General features: G+C 41.9%; 1 protein-coding gene across 2 annotated transcripts; it reads right to left on the bottom strand.

Moving 5' to 3' along the window:
* Positions 1–6,284: 6,284 nt before the first annotated feature.
* Positions 6,285–22,966, bottom strand: CHRNA6 (cholinergic receptor nicotinic alpha 6 subunit). 2 transcript variants are annotated; one of them, XM_045997343.1, is made up of 6 exons: positions 22,888–22,966; positions 20,874–21,013; positions 11,748–11,792; positions 10,506–10,615; positions 9,435–10,413; positions 6,285–7,275 (listed from the first exon to the last, which is right to left on the bottom strand). In XM_045997343.1, exons 1-6 carry the CDS (start codon positions 22,964–22,966, stop codon positions 7,144–7,146), a joined length of 1,485 nt encoding a protein of 494 aa, XP_045853299.1. In that variant the 3' UTR covers positions 6,285–7,143. The 2 variants fall into 2 exon arrangements, with proteins under 2 accessions (XP_045853299.1, XP_045853300.1); XM_045997344.1 differs by lacking the exons at positions 11,748–11,792; positions 20,874–21,013; positions 22,888–22,966 and adding an exon at positions 10,983–11,104.
* Positions 22,967–23,721: the final 755 nt, after the last annotated feature.

Below are 23,721 nucleotides of genomic sequence, written 5' to 3'. Positions count from 1 at the left end.
CGGGATGCTTTGCCCACAGCTGGGTCTTCTGCCTGCATTAAGAGGTATGCTGGAAAAAAGAACTTAATCAGTTAGAAAGAACAGATGAAGGTCAGAGTAGGGGTAGGTGCTTGAAATCCTCTTTCACTATTTCCAACAAGTGGGTGTTGTGAAACCCATAGAACTCTCCATCACAAGTGTGGGCATGTGGGACACACAACCGTGTGGACACACAGAGAGCTGTCCTAAATTGTCCTCATCTTTCAGATCCCTGTTCACACCCCACCTCATGAAGCCTTCACAGAATACATGGCCCCAACTAAGCTCCCTGTCTCTGAAAGCCTATGATGTTTTCAACCTCTGCTAGATAGTGTAGAATGTAATTGTCCCCTATTATTTTATTAAGTGAATTTTATTTCCTTTAGTTACAGCATAGCATATCATCTGTTATATCTCCAACAGCATCTAATAGGGATGAGTACATGGCCAAGGCCTAATTAATATGTGTTGATGAATTAAACCAACACCAGAAAATTTGATTAATTTGTCCAAAATGAGGACGCATTTGTACTCTTGTTCAGCCTCTCTCCTTATTTCCAGCTCTGTGTGTGGGTTCATGCAGGTGTAATTTTCAGTATACATCTTAAAGAAACATTTTCCTACATTGAAAAATTTCTAAAATACTCTTAATCATACTTAGAAAAATTAATGATTCCATATTCCTAACTATCCTAACCATATTCCTAACTATCTCAGGAACAGCTTAAATTCACAGCCAGCTTGTTTAAAAGAGGATTCAACCATAGTGTTAACGTCTCTTAAATGTATTTTCATTTCTTTCTTGTCTCTGACTTGTTGAAAGGACCAGGTCAATTTTCACCAAGAATGTGCTCATTTTGGGGATTTACCTGGTCATTGGCTTTTGGTGTCATTTTGCTTATTCCTCTGTTTCCTATATTTCCTACATATAGGAAGTTACAACATAATCCTGGTTAAATATTTTGGGCAGAACATGTCATAGATTGTACGGTGTGGCTCTTATTGTACGGTAGGAGGGCACATACTATCAGGCTATCTCAACATTAGTGTTAAGACTAATCCTCAGATCAAGATGATAACTGTCTGATTTCTCACCCTACCCAGTGGTAAATATTAGTGGTATAGCCTATAACACCCAGCAAAGTTATAAAGACTCTCACCTATCACCTCGGACCCCTTAAAGCTGGCCTCCAACCAGCTACATTAGAATACCTGTGATTGAGTCAATTCTTTGATAGCACCTGCTATTATGTATTAAAGTGAATTCGTTTAATGAACACCCTGGCGACTACCATTTATGTTTAACTTAGTATGGATTCCTCCTTTGTATTAAGACTTTCTGTTCAGTGTGTCAATAAAATAATTGTGGAAATGAAAGCACCATTACTCCTTTGGTTCCCACACAGCCTTAGGTTTGGGAAAAGTAGCTGAGAGCAGCATTATACCCACTGGAGTATCATCCACTCCAGAGTGACCGTCTTCAGGGCAGGGCAGCCTGGCCTGTTGTAAAATCAGATGTACCCCTGAGCTCAAAGGTGGTCCCAGCTTTGGGCAATGAAAGGAGACCCAGCCAGGCGAGAAGAATGCAGCATGAAAAGGGATATCATACCAAAAAAGAATATGCATTAGGAATATTAACTCAGATAGTCTTCTAAACAGCCCTATGAAGAAAGCACTGTCTTCATCCCTGCTCACAGGTCAAGGTCCTCTTCACAGGCAGAAGATGACCCTCCTGGGAAAACAGTGGGAAGGATTAATCTTACCATTTGTCCTGCAGAAAGGAGGTTCTTGACACCAAGAGGAGGTTCTTGCCACCCAGTGAGGGTGTGCTGGCGGTGGGAGGTGTGGTGTGTGTCTGCCCAGGCCTGAGCTCCACACGGAGACCCTCAAGAGGCCTCTGCTTTTTCATACGGGGCCTTCACGGGTATTTTGATAATTCTACACTGGTCTGTCCCACACATTGCAGGACACTTCGCATCCCTAGCCCCCAGGCCTTAAGTGACAATAGTCATTGTGACAAGCAAAAATGCCCTTTTAGAGATTTCCCAACACCAACTGGAAATACAGAGAGAGAGAAGGAGAGTGTGTGCGTGTGTGTGTGTGTGTGTTTGTGTGTGTGTGTAAAAGGGGTGCAGTGGCATTTCTGGTTCAGAATGGCTGGAAACTGCTGAAGGGGCCAGAGGACATTTCAAAGTTGAAAGGGGGGATGGGCAAAGGGAGATGCTCAGATGTTCCCCTGTTCTTGTTGCCCTGTCCCCTCCCTGCACATAAGAGGCCCATGCTCGGCCCTGTGGGGAGATGGGGCTGGATGGAGGCATCCCAAGCAGATGCTCCCTAGGCCCTCAGAGGCTGTCTCCAGGTTCTCGGAGTCCACCCTCTCCCTTCCCACTCCTCACACTTCCCTCCAGCCAGACCTCCCCCCCATCATAGGACTTCACCGAACAGAAGCAATGCAGCCCCAGTTTGTTCAGTCAACGCTGCAATGCCTGGCCCAGCACACCGGGCTTGTTTGGCTAATGCGAAGACTTTATTCTTGTTTCTTAACCTAGTTGGCACACTTTAAAACTAGGAGACTTTATATTAAAAGCTGGATTTTCAGTTTTTCTTTAAAAATCAGAAGTTCAAGCACCCAAGCCCATACCGGTATCCCCTGCCACTGTTAAAATAAACTTTGACACTATAAAACCTTCCCCAAATAAGAGAGTATGGGTAGCTTCATCTCCCTAACCCGATTGACATCTCACTTACATTACATGTCTTCCTCCTGATTCCTGTCAGTGTGAGGCTCTCCCCACCTTGTGAGGCTGAGGTGGGGCTGTTGATGGGAGGAGATGGGCCAGCTCAGGTGATTCCCCTCTCACAAGACCGCTGAACTGCCCTGGGGCCAAGGAAATGAATAAAGAGTCAAGAGATGTGGAATCTGTTAGCTATGTGATCAAGGGCAAGCCACTCTACCTCTTGAAATTAAAAAAAAAAAAAGAATAGGACTAAACAATCTATGAGTTCCATTCCATCCCTAAAAGTCACTGGTCTTATAGTTCAGGTACACAGACACTCCCATGCGTGTGCACTTGTGTGAGTGTGAGCACGAGCACCGCACACTCCCTGCCCCCCACGGTTATTGATAATGTAATCATAACCAGGATAATTTCAAGTCAATTGTAAAAATTTAAAATGTCAGTTAACAACTAATTCTTTCTCTCTCTTTTTTTTTTTTTAAGATTTATTTATTTGACAGAGAGAGACACAGCAAGAGAGGGAACCCAGGCAGGGGGTGTGGGAGAGGGAGAAGCAGGCTTTCTGCCAAGCAGGGAGCCCAATGCAGGGCTCTATCCCACGACCCTGGGATCATGACCTAAGCCAAAGGTAGCTGCTTAATGACTAAGCCACCCACGTGTCCCAACAGAGAATTCTTTAATGACCTACTGTCTTCATGACCCTCTATGAATTTTCAATCCTTCTTCCCCTTGTTCTTCTGAACTAATGATGGGACTTCCCTTTTATTCACATGCTTATCTCATTTCTTTTAAATGCATATTGCTGGTCATGCTTACCTGTGAGTACAAGATCCTCTCTCCTCTGAGGATCACTGAGGAAATTCTGGAAAGTCTGAGGTATATTCATGTATAAAAGAATGTGTAAAGAAGCCATGATTGGGGTTTTCTGCTCCTGGCTGAGAGCAATTTCCTCCCATCTTCCTACTTTGCATTTCTTATAAGTCTTGTTTTTATATCTAATAAGGGGTTAATGTCCAGAATATATAGGAACTCCTACAACTCTACAAAAACAACAACAACAAAAAAAAAACACCCCTGATTTTTAAAAGTGCAGAGGACTTGAATATACATTTCTTCAAAGAAGATATGCAAAGAAGGAGAAGAAGGGGAAGAAGAAGGAGGAGGAGGAAGAGGAAGAGGAGGGGAAGGGGGAGAAGGAGGAGGAGGGCGAGGGAAGAGGAGAAGGAAAAGAAGAAGGAGGGGGAGGAGGAGGAGGAGAAATACAAATGTACAGTAAGCACATGAAAAGATGCCAATGATTAAGGAAATGCAAATTAAAACTGCAAGGAGATATCACCTCACACTCATTGGGATGGCTACTTTAAAGGGGAAAAAAGTGGAAAAAAGCAGAAAATAGCAAATGTTGGCAAGGATGTGGAAAAAATGGAGCCTTTGTGCACTGTTGGTGAAGGTGTAAAATGGTGCAGCCCTGTGGAAAAACAGCATGGCGGCTCTTCAAAAAATTAAAAACAGAACTGCCATATAACCCAGCGATTCTACTTCTGGGTATATACTCCAGAGAACGGAAACTCAGAGACGTTTGTACACACCTATTCATAGCAGCATTATTCCTGATAGCTAAAAGGTAGAAGAAACATAAACGTCCATTGATGGACGAATGGTTGGACAAAATGTTGTAAGTACATACAATGGAATATTATTCAGTCCCAAAAAGCAAATAAATTCTTATGTCAGAATTAAGCGTGTACATCAATTAAAATTATTATTTTTTTAAAGCAAAGAAATGTTAACACATGCTCCAACAGGATGAACCTTGAAGACTATGCTTAGTGAGATTAGCCGGTCATGAGTAGACCAATCTTGTATGATTCTGCTCAGATAAGGCGCCTAAAGTAGTCAAAATCATAGAGCCCGAGTGGACTGGTGGTTGCCCGGAGCAGACTGTGGTAGGGAAGGATGAAGAGTTGCTGTTAATGGCTACAGAGTTTCAGTTTTACAGAATGAAAGAGTTCTGTGGAGGGATGGGGGTGAACAGGCTTAAAACGGTGAGGACGGTAAATTTTGTTATGTGCATTTTACCGCTATTAAAACTTTTTAGAGGCACCTGGGTGGCTCAGTCGGTTCCGTGTTTGACTTATGATCAGGTTATGATCTTAGGGTCCTTGTGAGGAAGGATAGCTGGAAGGCAGGCAGGCAGGGAAATGCCCCCCTTCCCAAGAGAAACCACCCTTAAAAGGGTTTTACACCACTTCGGAAGGAGGCCTCCACTCTTTCCCATTGGGTGACAGGGTTCATCAGATAAAAACAGTCCACCAACAAGCCCATAGAAACCCTAGACTTAGAAACTCCAGTGGTAACCCTCTGGGGTCCCTTCCCGCCTCAGGGGCTTTGTGCTATCACTTTTCTATTGCTCAGTAAACCTTGCTTTGCTGCCCACCACTCTGTCTGGTCTGTCTCTCCATTTCTTCCAAATGGCATGACCAAGAACTGTGGACACCGACGGAGGAAAAAATCCTATAACACTGGGATCGAGCTCAGAGCTCTGTGCTGTGCTGCGTTGGGCTCTATGCTGAGTGGGGAGTCCATTTGTCCTTCTGCCCCTTCCCCTGCTGATACTCTCTCTCTCTCTCTCAAATAAATACATAAATTCCTTTTAAAAATAAACAAAACTTTGTAAATAATGATATTAAATATCAATTTAGCTTACTAGTAAAAAAAAAAAAAGTATCAAGTAAACCAAACCATTGTAAGACAGATAAAATCTAGATATGATCGCAAATAGGAGAGGCAGTCAGATTACTTTAAAACAGAGCAATTGAAGTTCACAGCCTCTGCCTGGTGTGCCACAGAATGCCTGAGGCCCCCAGATGAGCTAGACAAGGAAGAAAGAGCATGAGATAACAGTTCTGGTGCAGCAACACAATGAGAAATATGCAATCATAAAAAGTATACATCAGTGTAGAAGCTGCTGGAAGTCAGCGCGCTTGAGCAATGGAAACTTGAGCAAGGAACAAGGGCCCACAGTGACCCCATTGGGGCTGAGCATAAGCAGGCTCTGGAAGCAGCCCACCCCGAAACAGCCATAGGCCCTAGTTGGCTACTTAGACTCAGGCATGGTTATGAAAAAAGGGAAAATTCCATTCATTCCCATACCTCCCTCACTCCGCCCTGTACCTATAGCCCCTCACCACTACCTCATGGCAGACCGTTTCTCCCTCGCTGTCCTGCCTGCTGCTCACTTGCGGTGCGGTCAATAAACTTCAATCTCCTTGGTTCTGCCTCCCATGAATTCTCTCACCACCTGCACCACCGTCCCCAACCGGTAGGGACACCCCCTATTCAAGCCTCTGTAACATCACGGAGAAATACTGCTGTCATGTTTTGAGAAAACAGCAAAATACAAAATTGAAAGGTGAAAGTGAAGTGTAAAATTGTGTGCGTGCACAGACAAGGATGAGATGGGAGAAAGGCAAGAAAAAAATGAGTTCCTTTGTTAGGTAGATTTATTTTTTTCTGCTTTGAAATACATTTTTTATTACAATAATATTTATACAACAAACGTGAAGATAAGTTAGAGTGGAATGAAACCTAACAAACAGAAACAGTGGACAAAAACAGCCACAACTTTAACCCCCAGCAGAAGGTCCTTCACATTTGTGTGGCCACAACATGTCATGCTCTCCCTCTCTGGCTGCTCTAGGCACATTCTCCATGCACTGCCTGGTCCTAGAGATCTCTGTGTTTATGACTTTTCTGAAAAAACTGCAAGCAGTTAGGAACGGTGGCCCTCGCCATGCCTAGCACAGTGCTGGGTTACCACTCCAGTTTCTTGCCAGATGAAGGCTAATTAATGCAGCCTGCTGTGTTAGACTCTGATGACCTATTACTTTTTGCCTATTAATATATCAAATAATGTTGACATGTCTGAGTACATCCCAGAGGCATGCCTAAGGAAGCAAGCGTGTAATAGTTCCCCAGCGCTACAGGAGCCCTCAAAGCAGAAGCTGGAAGCTCCATGTCTGGATGATAAGCAGCAGAATCTCGAGGTACAAGAGTGCTCCATTCTAGTGTGGTTTGATGTTGATTACATGGTTGATTTCACGGTCGTTCATGCTCCTGGAAGTCAGACGTATCCAGAAAAGAGAAGCTTGTGGATGTTGCCAGCTCTGGGCTCCAGGATTATAAAACATCTTGAGGCACTCGCCCGTGCTACAAAGGAGGGCATTCAGCCTCCTGATTTGCAATAAAGTCCTCTTTCTCCATCTAGCCATCAGCTTCAGTAAATGGGGGACTTGGACGGAAACCTTTACGTCCCTTTCCTGATGGTTAGGAGCATGGAACAAATACAGCATCTGTAAGTTTCAAAAGCTAAAAGGAAAATACATCCTTAAGACTTCCCCGTGTTCCCCAGCAGTGGCTGTAGAAAGAGCCCCGCGGTTCCAAACACACAGACAATTATAAATACCCAAAGAAAGACCCTGTCCACCACCATGGCTATGTATTTCCAGTCATCTTCTACCTGAAAGGCAAACAAAAAGTTGAAACAATTAAAAAAAATATATGGAAACCTTAGGAAATGCACTTTGTCTCATAAATAAACTGCTTCTTTTTCAAAGAAAACTTCCCTGGCAATTTTTAAAGCAACTATTGGTTTTATCCCAGTTAAGCCATGTTGCCTATAGAGTTCACAGAACTTTTGTCTGAAGACCGTGGGTATGCAAGCCCTTCCATGCCTCATGCCGATGGTAACAGAGTGAGCAGGACTGCACGGGCCACAAGAGACTTTTCTTGGAGAAAAAGCACTCCCGAGATAGCTCAACCTTTGCCATTGGCACCACTGAATATTCTGAGTCGTTGGCAAGTCTGGGAAATGGCTTGGAGGCAAGGAGTGCAGGACATGAGGAATGATGGAGGGCATCCTTCTCAGGCATAGGCAGTCCTCCAGCCCGCAAGTCATGCTGGCTGTGGAGAGTTCATTGCATTTCTCATGTCTTTCTGATGAAGGGTAGTTGAAGGCAGGCAGGGAACAGCCCCGGTCTGCGCCTCTCCCCAACCCCCCACCACCCTAAGGGAAACCACTATTAAAAGGACTTTACACCACCATGGAAGGAGCCCTCCATCCTTTCCCCTATGACAGAAGCCTGATTGGGTGACAGGCGCAGGGAGGGCTCATCAGATAAAGCAGCCCACCAACAAGCTCATACAAACCCTAGACTTAGACACTCCAGGGGAAACCCTCTGGCGTCCCCCCACTCCTTGGGAGCTTTGTGCTATCACTTTTCTATCCCTCAATAAACCTTGCTTTGCTGCCCACCACTCTGTCTGGTCTACCTCTTCCTTCTTCGAAGTGGCATGACCAAGAACTGTGGGCACCGACAGAGGGAAAAAATCCTATAACATTCCAGTTTCTGACCTCCAATGTATTACGCCTCCAGCTTATGCCTGAGACCTAGGTCTCGGGTTGTGTCTTGACAGCCCTAGCTGGTGCTGTTTAAATCAACAACTCTTCCCTCCATGTTCTGAAGGTGTCACCATGAGAGTACAGTTCTGGGCTCACCTGTCCCAGGATGCATCCCCCACCCCCTGCTTTGTGACCCGCAGTCACAGTACCCTCCCCTGCACCAACGGGATGGACAGACTTCAGGTCTCCAGCCATCCTTTAACTAGGAGATACAGATGCCGGCGGCTGCAGTATGAGGTTAAACCCAGACACCTGGCACAGGTTTTCAGATGCCCTCAGTTGGTCATCCTGATGATGTGGGAAACTGGCATGATTTTCATGAGCTCTCTCTTTGGAGGATGGGGGAGGTCCTTGCTGCTATAGTTAGATTCTGGGCAACAAAAGCAGAATATGTTGCTGCTAAAAGTATCCCTGAGGTTCATTCAACCTGCACCTAAATCACTCTACAGTAGAATCAGTGGGACTGGAATTGCAAAGGACTCACTCCCCTCTTCCAGCACTCTCAGACTGCAGGCTGATCTGCGAGCAGGTCTCCCCATTCACCCTTCCCTCCACCGCTGTTGTTGTTGTTGTTGTTTTAAAGATTTTATTTATTTATTTGAGAGAGAGTGAGAGAGAGAATGACAGGGGAGAAGGTCAGAGGGAGAAGCAGACTCCTCGTGGAACTGGGAGCCCGATGCGGGACTCGGTCCCGGCATTCCGGGATCATGACCTGAGCCAAAGGCAGTCGCTTAACTAACTGAGTCACGCAGGTGCCCTCTGCCACTGTTTTTAAGAAGCATTTCATTGGGCACCTGGACGTGGTTGAGCAACTGCCTTTGGCTCAGGTCATGATCCTGGAGTCCTGGGATCGAGGCCCACTTCAGGCTCCCTGCTTGGTGGGGAGCCTGCTTCTCCCTCTGACCCTCCCTGCTCTCCTGCTCTCTCTCAAATATATAAATAAAATCTTTTAAAAAAAAAAAAAAGAAAAAGAAAAACTTTCATTAACCAAGTTTGTCCTGAATGTTTACTTTAACCAGATTTCACTGCAGTTACCATTTCCGGAGGTGGAGGTTTGCATTGAGGCTGTGGTTTACTTCACCCATAACTGCATAATAACCACTTGATCTTAGAGTAATGCTCCTGACCCTCTTGGAAAGAGAACTCACACATTGCTGATCTATAAAATGCCTCTAAGCCTGCTGCAGGTGGACAGACTAGAGGGGCTATGTACCTACCTCCTTTGTTTCATTTTGGTTCTTCATGTTTTCTGCTATGAACTGAACACTATTAATTACATCTTTGACATCAGGGGAGAGCTCTGAACTCTCAGCCATCCGTTGTAAAGGTTGATGGCTTAATCTTCTCTTGCCGGTGGCAAGCTCACTTGACTTCGGACAGCGGCAACATGCCGTAGGAAGTTTGGTCTCTCTGCGATGGTCAAAGTTGACTTTGGTGGACCTACTGGAAATGCCTTTGGAGTTTTTCTCAGAACTTGCCTCCCTCTTCTTGTCCAGAGGTCTCCTCATCATCAGGATCTGGGGTAGCAGCTGGAGGAAAACCGTCTTCACCCACTTGGGCATGGTGTGTGTTGTTGGGGTGCGAAAATGTATGTTCAACACGAACACGGTCACCGCAATGGACAGGGTGACAAAGATCATGGTGAAGAGCAGGTACTCACCCACCAGTGGGATCACGAGAGACGTGGACGGGATGGTTTCCGTGATTACGAGCAAGAACACAGTCAGAGAAAGCAGAACTGAAATACAAAGTGTCACCTTTTCACCACAATCAGAAGGAAGGTAAAAGACCAGCACAGTTAGAAATGAAATAAAGAGACAGGGGATGATCAAATTAATGGTATAAAACATTGGCAATCTTCTAATGTAAAAAGAATAGGTTATATCTGTGTATATCTCCTCACAACAGTTGTATTTTATGTCGTGCTTATAGCCAGAAGCATCAACAATTTCCCATTCACTGTTTTCCCAAAAATCATTCATATCCACTTTAGATCCAATGATTAGGAGATCAATTTCCGCTTTGTCATATGTCCAGGAACCAAATTTCAGGGAACAGTTTTGATGATCAAAAGGGAAAAAAGTGATATCCATAGGACAGGAACTCTTGAAAATAGCTGGTGGGGTCCAGGTTATCATGCCATCATATTTAAGGAGAGCTTTTGTCCTGCCTTCAACTTGAAAATCGCCAACAGCACTGTAAAGTAAACCAGACACCATTAGTAACACCCCCTTTGCTGTACCAAAGGCAACTTTGGAAAAGAGAATACTTCTGCCAGAAGCCCATACTTGTTGTAGAGAACAATGTCTGGCTTCCAGATCTTATCTGCAGGAACACGTAGAGTCTCAATGCCATCATATTCCATTGGGTTCCAGCGCAATTTATAATCATTCCAGATCTAAAGGCAGTAGAAGTCAATTGAATAAAAAATTCTTAGTAACTTTCTTCCAATGTTAATTCTATATTGGTTTAGCAGGGATTTTTTTGGAAAAAGTATGTTCTAATTTAAAGGGTACATTGGAGGGCACTTGGCTGGCTCAGTCAGTAAAGCATGCAACTCTTGATCTCAAGGTCATGAGGTCAAGCCCCACACAGAGCATGGAGCCTATTTAAAAAAATAAATAAAGAGTACGTTGGTTTTTCTTTTTTTTTTTTTTTTACCTTTCTTTCTTTTTCTTTTCTTTTTTTTTTTTTTTTTTTGGTGAGAGAGAGATTGAGAAGAAGAGAACAAGCAAAGGGAGGGGCAGAGAAATAAGCAGACTCACCACTGAGCACGGAGCCATGCGAAATCCATCCCAGGACTCTGGGATTATGACCTGCGCCAAAGGCAGACATTTAACCAACTGAGCCATCCAGGCGCCCAAGAGTACATTGGTTTCTATCAAAAGTTGAGTGGGTAAATCCATGTGGAATAGAGGGCTACGTAGCTGAGCTGATTTTGGCAAATATAACTTAGATAATTAACTACTGATTATTAATTAGCTGGCCAAGTTTAAAAACTCAAATTGTATGTTCCATAGACTACATTCACACTGGAGTAGCAACTCATTTCTAATATTAAAAAGATAGTTCAAGTGTACAATGATGAACTTGTTACAAAGTCTGTGTAAAAGCTTAAGACAAGAGGGAAGCATGAGATGGTATAACTGATAAAACCAGCTGGTGGGAATCCAACCCACATGCTCTCATACTTAGTTCCTGACTTCCCTAGGCCTGGCGCAGCAGGACCAAAGAGTGGGCAAGCAACTGACTCTGGGGCTCAAGTTACAGATAGAAATAGGATACCTGAGGGCAGAAACCAGAAAGGAGAGGTCTCTATGTCCCGGAGAACTTTATCACTATGTTTCTGCACCTGTGAAGTTTACATCAAGCAGCTGTGACCAGAGCTGAACTTTAGGCTTTGGTGACAGATAATATTTTATGCTCTGTTATAAGCTGGAGATGGAAAGAGGGAATGCTAGCAGAGTTTATCCATTAGACATTGTTAGGCTGGTGCATAAGTAAGACACGTCTAAGGGAAGGACACATACGTGACGTAGCCACAGATTGGTTTCCATGATCTGATTGACTTCATCCTGGGAAAAAGAAACAGTATTTTTTAGCCTTAAATATACTTGCTAATACAGGTGGATCTTAGAACAAGAATTACAACAAAGGAGAGCCAAATCTGAGTTATTCATACTAATGGAGGAAAACAAAAAGGACTAAAAAAAGCAACTTATAAAATACAACCAGAAATATATTTTCACATCTGGTTCCAACCCTGTTGACTTTGAGAGAAAATGTGTCTTAAAACTGTCTTTCAAATCTGATTTAAGTCTCACCTCTTCCATGAAAACTTTATCTTTTTTTTTTTAAGATTTTATTTATTTATTTGAAAGAGTGTGAAAGAGAGCATGAACAGGGGAAAGGGGTAGAGGGAGAGGGAGAAGGAGACCCCTGATGAGCAGGGAGGCTGACTCCAGGTTCTATCCCAACCCCGGGAACCCAAGATCATGACTTGAGCCAAAAGCAGAAGCTTAACAAACTGAGCCACCCAAGTGCCCCAGTTGGTAAGTTTGGGGAACACATCGCGGGCCACTGGGAACACCCCATAGCTTCCAAGCTGTTGTGTTGTAAGGTTGATGAAAGTTCTGGATATGTTTTCTGTAGTTTTCCCACTGGAGGCTGTTAGCTGCTTATGAACACATTATATTTGGGATATCGGCCTGAAATGTTTTCTTTCAGATAGCTCCATGACTCTCTTCAGACCATTTAGTTACCAGCTTAAACTATCTCCTCAGAGAAGCCTTCTTTGACCATGCTGTCTAAAACAGATGTGTGTGCACATGTGTGTAAGCATGTGTCCATCCCTCTCTATTTTTCTTCATGGGATTTTTAACTGTTATTGATGTTTTTGTCTCCCCAATTAACCGTTTAGACACATGAAGGTAGGGAATTTTTCCATCCTGTTTACTGCTGCAGTCCTAGCATTTATAGAGCACATAGTAGGTACTCAATAAATATTCGAACAATGAATGATTGAAGCAATCAGCATGGCTTGGAAAAGAATTCGGATGTGTTGCAGTGGAGGAGTAGTCCCAGCTGGAAAACTCCATGGTGAGCTGAGGCTGACATTTCAAGGGCAATTGGGCTCAGGACTCAGAGACTAGAGAGTGCTGAGCACAGTTGAGCTTGGGAGGTTTTCAAGGACTGGGGATGAAGATGGTAAAAACAATGAATCAGGTTCAGACACTTATCACCATCTGCAGTAATTCTCCTCCCCTCCCACTGCCCTTCTCTTCCTTTTTTTGTGGAATCATAAATCTTTACAAGCTGCAGAGAACAGAAACGCTTCACAAGAGGCGCTTGGGTGGCTCAGTCAGTTAAGCAGCTGCCTTAGCTCAGGTCATGATCCTGGAGTCCTGGGATTGGGATCGAGCCCCATGTCCAGCTGCCTGCTCAGAAAGGAGTCTGCTTCTCCCTCTCCTTCTGCTTCTCCCCCTGCTCCTGCTCTCTCCCATATAAATAAATAAAATCTTAAAAAAAAAAAAGAAAAGAAAAAGAAAGTTTTCACAAAAGAGGTGAGACTTAAATCAGATGTGAAAGACAGTTTTAAGCCACATTTTCTCTCAAAGTCAACATCGTTTGAGCTCTCTCTTTCTCTCTCTCAAATAAATAAAATCTTTAAAAAAATAAAAACAACCTTGCTTTACAAGATATATGGACACCCTCAGAGTGAATTCAACTGTGTTTGACAGAGCTGTGGCCAGGACTCAGACCTCAGTCTGCTCTTTTTCACTGAGCTGCTCTCTAGTTCACTACCGCCCCTGCCAAGCTTCCTTCTTCAAATTGGTTTGTATCAAGTCATGGTAAGCCCCAGGATTTTAAAAGGTCAACAAAGTAGTTACATTTATGTTTTCCTACTAGTCAGGAAAAGCAAAAACAAAAAACAAAAAACCAAACCAACAAACAAACAAAAGGGCTATACTTATCCATTGGCCAAGCAGTCCATGACTTTATAATTACCCAAGCCTAAGGCTGGTACCTTCTGTTTTTGAAAAGGTCATGTTGTGCCATATAGATTCCAGCAGAGTTATGTCAATAAAGCCACTGGCTTCCAATCAGGAATGGAGTAACTATGAAGTCCAGAAAGGTCTCAGTGGTACATATCATAAGCATTTTCCAAGGACTGCATCTTCTCTGCACACTAGTATACTGTGTTGATAGAACTAGTGTACACTTTGAACTAGTACACTGTGTTCAGATCATTCACATCTGTTGGCAATATCATCCTGACAATATCCTCTTCTCCCCCCAACATGTCCATAAGCTGGTGAGGAGGTTCCATGTGGTGCGGACATCGTCAGGGGTGTCAGCCAACTTTATGGATCAGAACTTGTTCTGGCAAGTCTTGTTTTCCACCCAACTCCAAATCACACCAATGGTCATGGGCACCGCCATCAGTCAGCCCAGCTGGAGGAGCCAGAGACCCACAGTACCAGTCCACATTCCTGGGACCATTGCCCTGTATCTCCTTCTTAGGAAAATAAATTAGTTGACACCCAGCCTGCCTCAAAGGATTAGAGTTACTATTTCAAATTGAGTTGCTTTTAGAGCACCAGAGAACGAGATGAGAAAGTCCAGGCAGACTACACTTTGAAGGCCTTTAAGTTAGTCATTTGATGGGAAGCCATCAAAACACTAGACAGGGCTTTGTCTTGAATTGCTGTTGGGGGAACAGCAGATGTGCTCTTACACTGAGAGATCATCCACCCAGAAAACTCTGTGGCCAGACTCATTCTGTAGGGCAGCAAAAACACTTCCAGGAAGAGCAGCAAGAGTCTTAGAGACTCTGAGAAGGGAGTTGGTGGCTGGGCAGCCTGGCTGTACTTCATCACAGAGCCATCCCCAGAGCTCACTATCGCTTAAGCACAACAGTGTATGGTCCACAGGGACTTCTGGTACCCTACCTAAGAACAGGTGGCTTCTAATATACCATAGGAATGACTACATTAATATCTGACAAACTAGACTTCAGAAAAAAACAATTGCTAGAGACAAAGAGGCACATTATATAATGCTAGAAGGGTCAATTCACCAGGAAGACATAATGATCCTAACTGTATACACACCAAAACAATAGTCTTCAATTGCATGAAACAAAAATTGATAAAGCTGAAAGAAGGAACAAACCCCTATTATAGTTGGGAGACTTCAACACCACCTCCCTCAGCAACCAATAGAACCACTAGACAGAAAATCAGCAAAAACAGAGATCTAAAGAACATAATCAATCAACAGGCTCTGACTGACATACATAGAACACTTACTCAAAACAGAATATCCATATTTTTCAAGCATGCATGGACTATTAACCAAGATAATAAACCATATTTTTATCATGGGCCATAAAATAAACCTCATAAAATTTAAAAGAATTGAAAACATACAATGTGTTTTTTGACCATAATGGAATCAAACTAGAAATCAATAACAAAAGACAACAAGAAAATCTCTAAATCCACAGGAACTAAGCAATACTCTTCTAAATAATCCATGGGTCAAAAAGGATGTCTCAAAGGAGATTTTTTTTTTAGATTTTATTTATTTGTTTATTTAAGAGAGAGAGAGAACATGTGAATGCACACGAGCAGGGGGAGGGGCAGAGGGAGAGGGAGAAAGAGAATCCCAAGCAGACTCTCCACTGAGCACAGAGCCCCATGTAGCATTTGATCTTACAACCCTGAAATCATGACTTGAACTGAAATCAAGAGTCAGATGCTTAACTGACTGAGCCACCCACGTGTCCCTCAAAGGAGATTTTAAAAAATACATAGAACCAAATGAAAATGAAAATACAACATATCAGAACATGAAGGACATAGATTAAAAACAGTGCTGAAAATAAAATTATAGCATTATATACTTATATTATAAATAAAGAAATCTCTCAAATGAATAATCCAAGTTTGTACTTCAAGAAATTAGGGGGAAAAAGCACAAAATGAACCCAAAGCAAGCTTATGGAAGGAAAAATAAAGGTAAGAATAGAAATTATGGGGCACCTGGCTGGCTCAGTCATTGAAGCATGCAACTCTTGAGATCTTGGAAGTTGTGAGTTTAAGCCCCACATTGGATGTAGAGATCACTTAAATAAAAAATAATAAATTTTTTAAAAAGAGTAGAAACCAATAAAATTGAAAAGGAAAACAATAAAGAAAAATCAGTGAAACAAAAGCTGATTCTATGGGGAAAATAAACAACAAAATTGATGACTATGTAACATGATCGTCATAAATAAAAACAGGGACACAACTCACCCACATCAGAAATGAAATAGGAACACTACAGATCCTGTAACCATTAAAAAGAATAGACAAGATTATAAACATTGTTATCATACATTCAAAAATTTAAAAGAAGTAGATTAAAACCTCAAGAGCCACAAATTACCTGAATTCAAGAAGGTGAAGTTGACAGTCTGAATAGCCTAGAGCCATTTTAAAAAATTAGATTTATAGTTAAAAACTCATGGAAAAGAAGTCTCTAGATGTAATAAGTTCCCCTTGAGAATTCTACCAACTATGTAAAGAAGAAGTATTATCAATTTTGTACAATCTCTTCCAGAACATAGAAGAAGATGGAACAATTCCAATATTTTTATGAAGTACTATCCTGACACAAAACCCAAAGACAGTACAAAAAAGAAAATTATAGATCAATATCAGTTGTGAACGCATCAATAAAGTAGTAGAAAACTGAATCCAACAATATATAAAAAGTTATACATCATGACTAATGAGATGTAAGAATGGTTCAACATTCAAAAATCAATCAATATAATTTACCATATCAACAGGGTAAAGAAGAAAATTGATATGTGACCATAACATTGATGCAAACAAAGCACTTAACAAAAACTCAACCTCAACTCACGATAAAAACTCTCTGAAAACCGGGAATAAGGGAGAACTTCTTCAACTTGATGAAAAGCTCTAGAAAATGCTTACAGCTATCATTCTACTAAACGGTGAAGGACTGAATACCTTTTCCTTAAAACTGAGTACAAGGCAAAGATGTCCACTTTCACCACTCTTATTCAACACAGTCCTGGAAATTCTAGTCAATACAATACAGCAAGAAAAAGGGGGGGGGAAGGACAGATTGAAAAGGAAGAAATAAAATTATCTCTATTTGCATATGACATGGTTGCCTACATAGGAAAATCCATGGAATCTATAAAAATACTGAAACTAGAAGTGAGTTCAGCAAGATCTCAGGATAACAAGATGAACGTACAAAAATCAATTCAATTTTCATATACTAACAATGAACATGAAGAAACCAAAATTAAAAGCACATTATTTTCAATTACTTCAAATAATACAAAATACCTACATATACACATAATACTGCATGAACAGGATCTGTATGCTGAAAATTACAAAAATGCTATGAAAAAAAGAGCCAAATGAATGGAGAACTATCTTGCATTCATGGGTTGGAAGACTCAACAACAGTAAAAATGTCACTTCTCCCCAAATTAATCTATAGATGTAATGTGATTCCTTTCAAAATCCCAGCAGGGTTTTTTGTATATATAGGCAGCTTATTTTAAGACTTAGACCCCAGAAAAATTATATGATTGTGACAAAGAAGAATAAGGTGGCAGGAATCACTCTGGCCAATATTAAGACTTGCTGAGCGCCTGGGCAGCTTATCTGGTTAATGTCCACCATCGGCTCAAGTCGTGATCTCATGGTCCTAGGATCAAGCCCTCCATCAGCCTCCCTGCTCAGTGGGAAGTCTAACTCTCCCTCTCCCTCTGCCCCTCTCCCTGCTCCTGCTCTCTCTCTAATAAATAAATAAAATCTTTTAAAATTAAAAAAAAAGACAATACAGCTACAGTAATGAAGACTGGGTAGTATTGGTGGAGGGTTAGTCACATAGATCAATGGAATGGAACAGAGGACCCTGCAATAGACCCACACAAATACACTCAACTGATTTTTCACAAAGGTGCACAGTCAACTCAATGGGGAAAGGGATAGACTTTTCAACAGATGATACTGGAGCACCCTACCCCACCCCACCAAAAAGACTAAGCCTCACATTTTATACAGAATTTAAAAAATGGATCACAGTCTTCAGTGAGAAACATAAACAAAACTTTAAGAAAAAAAAGAAAATCTCTGGGATCTGCAATAAGGCAAAGAATTCTTTGGCTTAACACCAAAAGCAAAAAAATAAATAAATAAAAGGAAAAATTGATAAATTGGACCTCATCAAAATGGAAAAATTTGAGTGAAAGCCCACAGGAAAAAGATGAAAAGAGAAGCTACAAACTAGGGTAAAATATAGCCGACTTTTGAATACACAGGTCTGAACTGTGCAGGTCCATTTATATGTAGAATTTTTAGGACACGGTGCTATAAATGTATTTTCTCTTCCTTATGATTTAATAACATTTATTTTTTCTTCCTTTATTGTAAGAATACAGACTATAACACACATAACATATAAAATATGTGTTAAACAAGTGTTTATGTAATCAGTAAGGCCTTAGGTCAACAGTAGACTATTAGTAGTTAGGTTTTGGAGAAGTCAAAAATTATTTGAAGTATAGGTGTCCCTAACCCCTGCATTGTTCGAAGATCAACTGTATTTGCAAAGCATTTATCTGGCAAAGTATTAGTACCTAGAATATAGCAAGAACTCTCAACACTGAACAGCTTAAAAAAAAAATCAAACAAGCCAATTAGAAAATGGGCAAAAACCATGAAGAAACATTTCACCAAAGAGGATATACAGATGGCAAATAAGCACATGAAAAACTGTTCTATATCATTAGTCATTAGGAAAATGCATATTAAAACTACAATGAGATATCATTATATATCTATTAGAATGGCTAAAATAAAAAAATAGTGATAACACCAAATACTGGTGAAGATGTAGATAAACCGGATCACTTATTATTGCTGATAGGAATGTAAAAGGATAGAGCCATTCTGGAAAGCATTTTAGCAGTTTCTTTAAAAAACTAAACATGCAATTCCCATATGGCCCAGTAACTGCACACCTGGGGGTTTATCCCAAAGAAATAAAAATTTACATTCACACAAAAACCTAGACGCAAAAGTTCATAGCACTTTTGTGTGTAATAGAATGAAACTGTAATCAACCCAAATGTCCCTCAACTGGCGAAAAGTAAAATAAACTGCAGTGCAAATATACCATGAAATACTACTCTGTACCAGGAAGAAATGAACTATTGATATAATCAACAACTGGGATGAGTGTCCAGAAAATTATACTGAGTGCAAAAACTGATCCCACAAGATTACATACTATATCATTCCATTTTATATAACTTTCTTGAAATGACAAAATTTTAGAATTGGAAGACATATTATTGGTTGTCCCTGGGAAAACTGAGTGAAGTGTACAAGGGATCTTTCTATTATTTCTTACAACTGCATATGAATCTACAGTTATTTCAGTAAATAAAATTTAACTCAAAAAAATAAATTTCCCAAGTCGCCCTCACAGCTAGAGGTTGTCCATGAGATAGGAAGCCAAGGATGTTAGAAGGACTTCTAACAAAACTCCTCAAGGAAGTCACAGATGTCTATTGTCATGGTCTGTGCAACCGAACACAGTGGTACAGTCACTAACAGTCACTAACACCATGAAGCCACCTAGTGTTAACCTTCTAAATTTGTTTTATTAAGGCTGTGTTATTTTTTTAAATCTCTGATAGCAGCCAAATGCAAATGTCAAAATCTGTATTCTTCTGTCCTCACCCACCATCCTCAGAACAATGTCCTGAAAGGGTATATCAACCAGGAATTTGAAGTGATGCTGTGCAGTGAAATAGACTGACTTTAGGTGAAACTTACTTTACAACAATCCCTCCACAGCAAATTATGGCTCTCAGCCCAGTAGGAGGCCAGTAACCAGTACAACACTATTTGGGGGTAGAGAGGACCAGGATAGGTACCAAATAAATATTTTTTAAAGGCATGAGTGGGTCCATCTAAGCAAAACAAAACAGGTGACTTTTTTTAAAACCAATACGTACCAGTATATACATACTTCCAACTTGGGCCAGAAGCCAGAGGACCAGGCCAGGGTCATCCTCGTCCACTGGGAAGCATGGACTGGAGAAATATCGTGGGCCTGACCTCACATCTGTAATTAAGGTCTTTCCCCAGTGAACCTTGAGAGCCACCACTGTTTCCCAAGGGGCGAAGTCTAGGAGGACAGAGGGCTCCCTCCTTATCCATAGGCTGGGACCGATGAAAGGGGCTCCCTTTACCATGCACTGCTGTCTCTCTGGAGACACTTTATACTCACCCCCTATGTCCTGAGCCTGCCTATTCCTGGAATTTGGTCCAAGCCAGTTCAGCCCCATCCCATGACTTGGGGCTAGAACCCTGCTCTATGTTGTAATATCAGGGTGCGCTACCTCCTCTCCTGCCAACTAGGGCATGAAGATTATTAAAAAAAAAACTGCAGTCCTACTTGCCCTTGAACTCAGGAGCCATAAATTAAAGTAAGAACTCCAAATTCCCATCTGTTTTTTTCAGAGCTGGATGGAACTCTACATGAAAGAAGGTGATTTATTCTTTCCTCTCTTGCATAACGTAGAAGACTTAAAGCCATTCTTTTTCTATGGAGTGAAAAGAACATGAGCTTTGGAGTCCGGAAGGGCTTGATTAAGACCCCAGTTCCACCATGTTATAGTCGTATGACCTTAAGAAGTTTGCTTACCTGAGCTTCCCTCCAGCTGTAAAATGCAGCTGAAAGCAACTAAGTGTAGAAACAGTGACTGGTGCCTAATAGATGCACAGTGAAGTTAGCTCCCTCTGTATTCTCCCTTCAACCTCCCCTTCCCCTCTTTGTTTCATCAACTCCCTCTAAAAGTACTTCCGGAAAGACACTGCCTTAATGTGAGTAATTACGGCTTCAATGGGAAAGGGTCTTCTTCCGAACCGGAGGCTTTGAAGACCCAGCGTTCATGCAGATGTGCATTTGTTCGTATTTTTACATTTTCTATATTTACCATATGCAATAACTGGGAAAACGTTGAGAATTGCTCGGCTGCCCACCCCCACCCCTGGCAGGGTCAGGGCTCCTCTGGGAACCAGTGGTGAACTGGCGGCACTTACCACGTTGGCCAGCTGTGTGATGGCCACTTCAAAATGCACCGTGACGGGATCAGAAACGTTTTCTACAGGCCTGATGAACTGGTTATAATGCGAAAACAGTTTGTGGAAGAGTCTCTCTTCAGAGGCACAGGCGGCAGAACCTGCATGGCCAAGCAGAGGGACAGGTTAGAGAAGCAGAGAGGGTGCTCACAGAAGGGGGTGCTGGCATCACCAGGTGACACAGGCAGTGGGATGTCTAAGCTGATGGAGCCCTCCTGTCCCTGCGTTCCATCCACCCACACAGACGGCCCTGTTGCCCATTGTACCCTGCCTCTCAGAGCCTCGGTTGGTCACCTCAGTCTGAAGACGAAAAGAGTAATGCCCAGAACTGGTGTGATATCAAATAAAATAATATTGGCAAGAGCACTTTAAAAGTCTAATGCACACGTGTAAAGGGATAGCATGAACTCCAATTTTTGCTTACGTCACTGAGGATAGCTCATGACCTCTCTGATCTGGTTATTAAGAAAGAGTCCTGCCCTTTCCTGTCAAAATGCTGATCCAACTACCTGTTTCTACAGTCAGTAAGGGGCTTAGCTGGGGAAACCACCAAGCAAACTGAAATAACTAGTGATTTTCTTAAGAAAATTTTCTTAACAAGCCATACTCCTTTTTAAAATCAGCATTGAATTCAATTATTTTGGAGATTTGTGTAAGTGCAAGGTCTCTGAGGCAAACTTATTTAAATAGTTTTTAAAGAATTCAAAATTAGGAGTGCCTGGGTGGCTCAGTCATTGTCTGCCTTCAGCTCAGGTCATGATCCCAAAGTGCTGGGATTGAGCCTCACATGGGGCTCCCTGCTCAGTGAGGAGCCTGCTTCTCTCTCTCTCTCTCATTCCCTCTGCTTGTTTTCTCTCTGACAAATAAATAAATAAAATCTTAAAAAAAAAAATTCAAAATTAGTTCTTGAATAATAGGACTTTAGTCACTAAATTTTAACTAGTCTAATGTGTATGTATTTTTCCAAGAATGCATTAAAACTGGGTTACTTGCTTTCATTTGAAATAATCCATTTTATTAATACCCCTCTATATTTTCCCTTATAGAAGCCAAGTTTGACATCAGAAATACTGTTCTACAAATTTCCCAGAGGGATTTACACCCTGAAAGAAAGAAAATTAAAGGGACTGAAAATTTATTCCTCAAAAATGAACAAAAGGATAGCTGTTGTATCACTAAATAAAGAGAGTCGTTTGACAAATGCAGTTGGAAACGCTGAAACTCTGGGCTTTCAGCAAGAAAGAACAAATTTAAATGTAAAATAGCACTCTTGCCACCATAATCAATAATGGTAGAAATATTTCTACATGAAACAGACAAGAAACAACTCACTCCATTACCCCATTACCCATACCCCTTCCCCCAGAGACCCTGTAAAGAAGCTCCATGAGTCTTGAAGAGCAAGCAAGCTCCAGCAAAGCCACCAGCACGTGGAAATGTGGTTTTCTTTAGCAGAATAGCAGCTATTTCCAAGGCTTAACTTTTAGAATGAATAATCTTACTCTTATGGCTCATTCCAGCACAGTACTATGACATGCTTCCCAAAAAAATGACGATTACCTTCGAAATGGAAGGGTTAGTGGACTAAGTCATAGTATCAGCTAACAAATCACAGTTTAAAAAATATATGTTAAATACAAATACAAATAAATCAGTTGAATATACCCATAGCAGAGATGGATAGAAAATTGCATCATTATTATCACCATATTTTTAGTGGGATAATAAATAAGGTATGGTTTAAAATGCTTCATTGTCCTCCCCACCTCGGTCCCTAAACCTCACCTTACATGTTAAACCTACTCAGTAAGAAATAGGTTAATTAGCAGTTATAACTGTAGTCCTTCCTCTGCAGCCCCTGTACATGTTCGCTCATAAAATATCTCATCTCTGCTCCGTCAAGCACAACTAGAAAAGAAGAGCAAACGCATGTAGCTGAAAAGAGGATATGAGAGAAAGCAGAAATAAAACCTACCTTTCAAGCAAGGCATGAATACACAGAACCAGAGACACAAACCAAAGGGAAGAGGTGCCTGTCCCTTGCTGGTCAGCATGATTAAAACACACTTTGATTTCTTTTTCTAGTCAAAGGATTGTGGAAAACAGAGAGCTGTCAGACAGCCACACGCATCAGACATTTGAATCATCAGAGTCCCGCTGCAATCCACGTGTGCCTTCCGTGAAATAAAAACATTCCCAAATGCAACACGGATGTTCCCAGGATCAGAGCCTAAGGCCCACAAAAGGGCAAATAAAAAGGATTCAACCAGAAGTCAGATGAGTCATCACTTCCCCTGTCACCCTAGATCTCTTTTCGTGCAAGAACCCTGAAGAGAAGCAGTGAGGGAACGCTGGGCAAGCAGGACCGAGGGAGGACGGAAAACACTGCCAGGCTTAGAGCTTTTCGTAGCACAGTCTGGGGGGTCCTTGGGGATGGGGGGAAGAAACACCCTTTGACTGAGCCCCAAGTCCAGGGAAAGCAGGCGCTGGGTCCCAGACAGTGTGTTCTGATTCGCTGAGTTCTCTGCTTAATCAAGGTTTAGCCTTGTTATTAGAAAACTTTCTAAAATAGGAGTTTCCTTTCCTGTCTTAATAACGTGCGGCTTCAAGCAGCACTTACCTGGTTTCGTCTGACTCCAGGGCTTCTGGTGTCTTGTCTTTCTGCACTCAGCAATCACCATCCAGGACCAGAGATTAGGTGTCTGAGAACCAGAGGGATGAGTATTGAACATGGGATGCCGCCTGGACGGCCCTATGCTTATTGAAACATCCTTGCCATCGACTGGCTTTCTCACAAGTTTCTTCTTGC

This window comes from Meles meles, chromosome 2 (genome assembly GCF_922984935.1).
Source record: "Meles meles chromosome 2, mMelMel3.1 paternal haplotype, whole genome shotgun sequence".
Taxonomy (NCBI): Eukaryota; Metazoa; Chordata; class Mammalia; order Carnivora; family Mustelidae; genus Meles; species Meles meles.
The sequence above is the reverse complement of the archived record's forward strand: the minus strand, read 5'-3'. Positions and strand labels throughout refer to the sequence as shown.